Raw genomic sequence first — 5,808 nt, 5'->3', positions numbered from 1 at the left:
TTGGTATTACCACTAGAAGTTTTAGGTTTTGTTCCTAAAGGAAGTAGCATACATATATGTATAGAGGTGCATGGCAAATTACATGTGTGTGGGTGTGTCTTCCACTCATCTCTCCATTTCCATTTCTGCATACTTCGATTGGGCCCAAGCATCGGAATTGCTAAAAGATCTAGCATACCGAAGTAAAGACAAGACACATCTAGAGATTGCAACACACGCGTCCCTATAGGCACGAGATTTCCTCATTCTTGTCCATGTGAGTGACTTCGAGGTCTATTTCTTTCAAAATCCCTCCTGCACATGGGGAATTAATCACCGTGGGTTGTCCACCCTGCATAAATAGCATCTCAGATCAAATGTTGCAACCATTAAAAAGTGAGAAAATATATTATACACACTTGCACAACCAGCCAAAGAAAAAATAGCGAGTTATAGCGGCACTATAGCTGCTAGACAGGTTGCCGCTAAGTTATTTGTATTTTTACCACTATCATAACTTTTGTTATTATTATGCGCTATAGTGCCGCTAAGTTGTACTCCCTCCATCCTAAATTGTAAGTCATTCCAACAAAAATCTTGGAGAGTCAAACTTTTCAAAGTTTGACCAAATTTATATGATAAAATAATAAATATTATGATACCAACTAAATATCATTATATTCTTTCTTAATTATATTTTCATACTATACTCACTTTACATTACAAATCTTAGTATTTCACTCTATAATTTTGGTCAAACGTGAAAATGCTTTGACTCTCCAAGATTCTTGGAATGACTTACAATTTGGGACGGAGGGAGTATTTGCTATGACAACTTTCGCTTCTATTACGCGCTATAATGCTGCTATGATAAATCTTCTCCGTCTTACTCTTAAAACTCAATCTTGGACAAGATTATTAGTTATCATGCTACGAATTTGGTATTTTGGACAATTAAGTTTTTATAAATCACTAGATAACATGCCCGTGCGTTGCTACAGGATATCTAATATTTTATATTTAAAACATATGGATCACATAATAAGATAATAATACCGTAAAACTTAAATACCAACTTTAAAGTGACGATATCTTAAAAAAACAAAGTTTGTGAAATCAAATACAATCATAGAGAGCACAACGTCGCAGGCTCACAAACTCTACTCTATAGACCTTTCCGTGATGCAGCTAAAATAATATTTAATATTGGCAGAAAGAAATTTTCGATATCCATTTCTTTCACGCGCTAATAAATCCACAAATAAGTTCTGCCGCATCTCCGTACCATCCTATCACACATTCAAATATATATATGTATATATTAGTACATGTCACATGAGTAATACTGCGTCTCTTGAGAAAAATTCCATAAAATCTAAAAAGTGTTATACTCAATGTATAAATATGTGTGGCTTTTGATCTATTCCATGTCGACATATATTGCAGAATAAAATATTATATATATATATATATATATATATATATATATATATATATATTATTGCAAGTATTGTACATGCATGCCCTCACCGGCATATCCACTTAGGAGTAAGGCTTTGTTTAGATCCAAAGATTTTTTTTTTGATTCGGGTTTCGTAATAATTTTGTTTATATTTGGTAATTATTGTTTAACTAGATTTAGAAGATTCGTCTCGTAAATTATAGGTAAATTATGCAATTAGTTATTGTTTATCTATACTTAATATTCTATGCATATGCCGCAAGATTTGATGTGACATAGAATCTTAAAAAGACTCTTTGGATTTTGACACATTTGTATTTGGCAATTATTGTCCAACGATGGATTAACTAGGCTTAAAAGATTTGTCTCGCAGATTATAGGTAAACTGTGCAATTAATTACTTTTTGATCTATATTTAATGCTCTATACATATGTCGTAAAATTTAATGTGGTGAGAAAAGTTTTTTTTGACTTTGAGGTGAAATTTTTGATTTATTTTAGGATTTAACGATGCTATGCTTTGGTAGACGACGTGCCCGTCGACAGCAAGACGCTTGTGGTGATTTTGTCAATCTCGAGATTTGCCGGTTCAACTCAGTTCTTTGAAGATGTTTATAGAGATAAGGTGTATGTATGTGCGTCCATAGGAATGGGTTACGCTCGTGTTTGTGAGTGTATGTCTTAAAAAAAAAGAAGGCCCAGTATTGTACTATGCCCTTACGTGTCGGTTCGATCGTGCGAGCAAAAAGAATAGTGGGCGTCGCTTCGCTTCACCTTCTCTCTCTCTGCAATCTCGGTTCAGTTTCCATACAGAATCTGAACTCCATCGCCGTAGAGTACCGCCGCCATCGCCCAGGTTTGCCCTCGTACCAAGAACCCTAAATGCCTACACGGGATTAGGGGTTTAGTTCTCCTCCTCCTGTGCAATCTGCAAAGTTGAGAAATCAACAGTACAAAGGTCTCCGAATCGAGTCTAGATTTCTCCGTTTTGTGTACATTTCCCCAGTTCGTTGCTTTGAGTGCAAAGTTAATGATTCGATTTGATGTTTTATCTTTCTCTGTAGGGGACTGGAAACAGGGGGAGGGGGGAGGATGCCGCCGGCGCGGCGACCCCGCGTTTCGTCGCGGCTACCGTCCACTTCTTCCGCTGCGGCGGCGGATGGGCGTGGCGGCAAAGGATGGCTTTCCACCCTCCGCCGTGACCCCGCCAAACGTCCGCGCCGTGCGGACGACGAGGGCACGCCGCTCAACGACGAGGTCCTCCTCGTCATCTTCGCCGGCGTGCACAACCTCGCTGATCTCGTCCGCTGCGCCGCCACCTGCCGGCGCTGGCGTCGCCTGGTGTCCACCGAAGCCGCCTTCCTCTGCCGCACTCCTCGGCTCGTGCCCGCCAGGTTCATCGGCCCCCTCGCGCTCGGCTTCTTCCACCACCGGGTCGACGCAGCGCCGGGCTTCGTCGCCATGGCCTCCGCGTTGCGCCGCTTCCCCGGGCTCCTCCAGGACCCGCCGCCGTCTCTGGGCGCGCTCGACGACAACGGCCTGTTCGACGGTTCTTCCCGCATCGTGGCAGCCAGGAACGGTCTCCTCGTCGTTGACATCCGGCACGGGAAGCAGAACAGGGCACTCAAGCTTTGCGTCTGCAACCCCATGACAGGCGAAGTGCACGTTCTGCCACCCCTGGCAGGCAAGGATGGCCTCGGGCACTACTCGTGCACGGTCCTCACAGCCGAGGACCGTGATGACAAGACCACAGACCCACCGCCGCCACCGTCTTACTTCCGCCTGGTCATGGTGTACACTCGACGTGGCTTCACTGCATTCCGGAGCTACTCATCGGACGAAGGCAGCTGGAGTGAGGAGGCAAAGGTGACCGGCTCTAGGCTCGGCAAGAAACAGATGGGCTTGACACACAGTGGAGTCGTGAGCCGTGATGGCAAGCTAGTGTACTGGATGGCCAAGAACGTGGTACTTGTTCTTAGCCTCAACAAGCTGCAGTCCATGCTGGGAAGCATGCCTCGGTCTGGAAACGGACAGATCTTTGACATGAAAAACACCTTGCTGGGTTTGTCACCAAAGGGTCGGCTCTGTGCTGTCCAGTTTGACCCACTTCCAGTTCCAGCACGAATGAAGGCTGATCGCATCTCCATACGCATAACCAACTGCACCACCGACCGTCGGTGGTTTGATGAGATCGAATCGATCCAGGTAGGACAATCCTTGCCTGATGATGTGATCAGTTTGAAGCTGAAGTGGTTCTGTTGGAAGAGTGGGATCGTGTTCTTCACTGCCGTCGCTGGGGACAGTGGGCACCAGAGAAGGGAGGTGTATGCTCTGAGCCTCAACACACGGGTGGTTGAGAAGCTAGCATGCCACGACGGTGTCAGTGATCCGTGGGAGGGCCTTCATGGGTATGAGATTGATCAGGTGGCATACCTGGCATCCCTTGCTGAGCCTGATAGCCTGGAGGATATGTGATGGGTCTCTTTTATATGGGTATAAAGCTCATGCTTTTGCTACCTGGTGCTTGAAGAACTTCGGAGGTTACTTCTACTATGTTGCTGGTCAAAAAACTCCAGGCCCGGTTTATGTGTAATATACCTGTCAGGTTGTTCTGTACAAAGTGTTTAGCATCTGTTAGTTTAGTTAGTAAAACATGTGGTTGGATGCTGTTGGAGCTGCTACCAAGAGTCGTGTTTCTCGCAGTGTGAGATTGCTGGTCCCTTTTGATTATCTGAACTATGCTTGTAAGCTGGTAACCCATGGAAAAACTTAATGCTTTCAAGTGTTATATATTATGTTTAAATATGTATCCCCTGGTGTTTGTTGAAGCATTTCATTTCCTACATTGGTGAATTACTGATCGGCTAGCCAGCAAAAAGATGTCTCTTGATTGCTTGTACTCAGGCAACCCAGAGAGGGGGCTCTGCGGTGTTCAGATCAGCACCAGTCCCTTTCACTGCAAAGCTGAGTTTCTGGATGCACAGGTGAGGAAGGAACCAATCGATCCTGTTCCTGTCCTGTTTGTTTCGATGAAATTTGGCTTATGCTGATTTGTTGTGAGAGAAAAACACGGTTCGTTCGCTGAAAATTACTGCTGAAATAGTGTTGAAGAACAGCAGTTTGAGAGGTGCTGGGGTTTTTTCCCTTCAGTATATGATTCTCCTGGAAAGGAGCAGTAAATTAGTCTGTTGTGTGATTCTGACATTGTTCAGGTAACAAGAGAATTCTGTGACTGTCAAGCAGGAAAGATATCAGCCGAGTATGGTTGACGATGATGTGTCAGCTATCTGAAGCACAGCTGGACCAGCCTTTGAAGGAGGGAAACACAGCTGATCAATTGGGCAAGTCAATCTTACTGCTGCTTGGAGTTGTGGTTTCGAGTACCCTTCCAGTTTTGGTTGTGTGATGGGGGTTTGAGCCATGTTACCTCTCCGAAAACATTTAAACTATGGAGAATTGGAGATGGCACCTCTGTGTGCTTCGGGTGATGTCAATGACACTCCCATGCTGCAGAACAACATAGGCAAAAAGAGGACTTGCTTCAAGCACTTCAGCCCAGCTCAAAGCTTGTTCTTGAAGCAGTGCAGCAAGGTCATCCAAGTATCTGTTTCCTGGATGAATGTTGGCATCTTTGCTAGTCTCAGAAGATTGGACCAGCGGGACCATCACAACCTAACAGACAGATAAAACTGTCAGCATTGAGGTAAGGAAAGAAAATTCGAAATCTCAAAATAACACTGTTTTTCTTAGAGAACAGGAGAGGTCAAGGAGACCTCTACTGAAATTTACTGAAACAAAACAAAACAAGTGTCCAAACAAGATAAACAAACTGAGCACAACTCAACGCTAAAGCCTAAGAAACAAGGAAAGAGACAAAGAAAATCAAAGCTATTACACAAGCTGCTCTATCCATAGCTCAATTGAGGGGAAGTCTTTTCTCTTGGCTCTCCACAGAAGCAACCTGAAAACGCCTTTGAACAGCTCTTGGCTTCGAAGGCAGGAAGGCCTGATACCTCTGAAGATCACACCGTTTCTGGCCGACCAAGATTAACACTGTTGACTACCAAGCAGAAAAATTGAAATCTCTGAACTGGAGATCAGATTGTGGGAGAAACTGAATTCCTGAACTGACCACCATGGTAAGAAATGCAATCGGACAATTTAGACCAAGGTAAGAATCTGTCAAAGGGCTGCTAAAGCCTATGTGGCACTGTGAACACTACAGACATGAGAGCGAAGCTATTTCCATTCAACTGCTTCTGCTATCTACAACATGTTTAGATTAGTCCTAACCAAACGAAGTTACACCTTGCACAAGTTGAATGTAAAATGTAAAACCCAAAACAAGACAAGAAGAGGATAATACA

The 5,808-nt window shown here is 43.9% G+C and overlaps 1 protein-coding gene across 1 annotated transcript; it reads left to right on the top strand.

Annotated features, from left to right (window-relative positions):
- LOC8069628 lies at positions 2,244-4,246 on the top strand. The gene is made up of 2 exons (XM_002445046.2): positions 2,244-2,399; positions 2,506-4,246. The coding sequence occupies exon 2, from the start codon at positions 2,534-2,536 to the stop codon at positions 3,914-3,916; it is 1,383 nt and encodes a 460-aa protein (XP_002445091.1). The 5' UTR covers positions 2,244-2,399; positions 2,506-2,533; the 3' UTR covers positions 3,917-4,246.

This window comes from Sorghum bicolor, chromosome 7, assembly GCF_000003195.3.
Source record: "Sorghum bicolor cultivar BTx623 chromosome 7, Sorghum_bicolor_NCBIv3, whole genome shotgun sequence".
NCBI classification, from domain to species: domain Eukaryota; kingdom Viridiplantae; phylum Streptophyta; class Magnoliopsida; order Poales; family Poaceae; genus Sorghum; species Sorghum bicolor.
Note: the sequence above shows the minus strand (reverse complement) of the source record. Positions and strands in the feature narration are given on the sequence as shown.

Excerpts from the sequence above, each read along its gene's own strand:
- LOC8069628 (XM_002445046.2), top strand. The coding sequence starts at position 2,534 with ATGCCGCCGGCGCGGCGACCCCGCGTTTCGTCGCGGCTACCGTCCACT.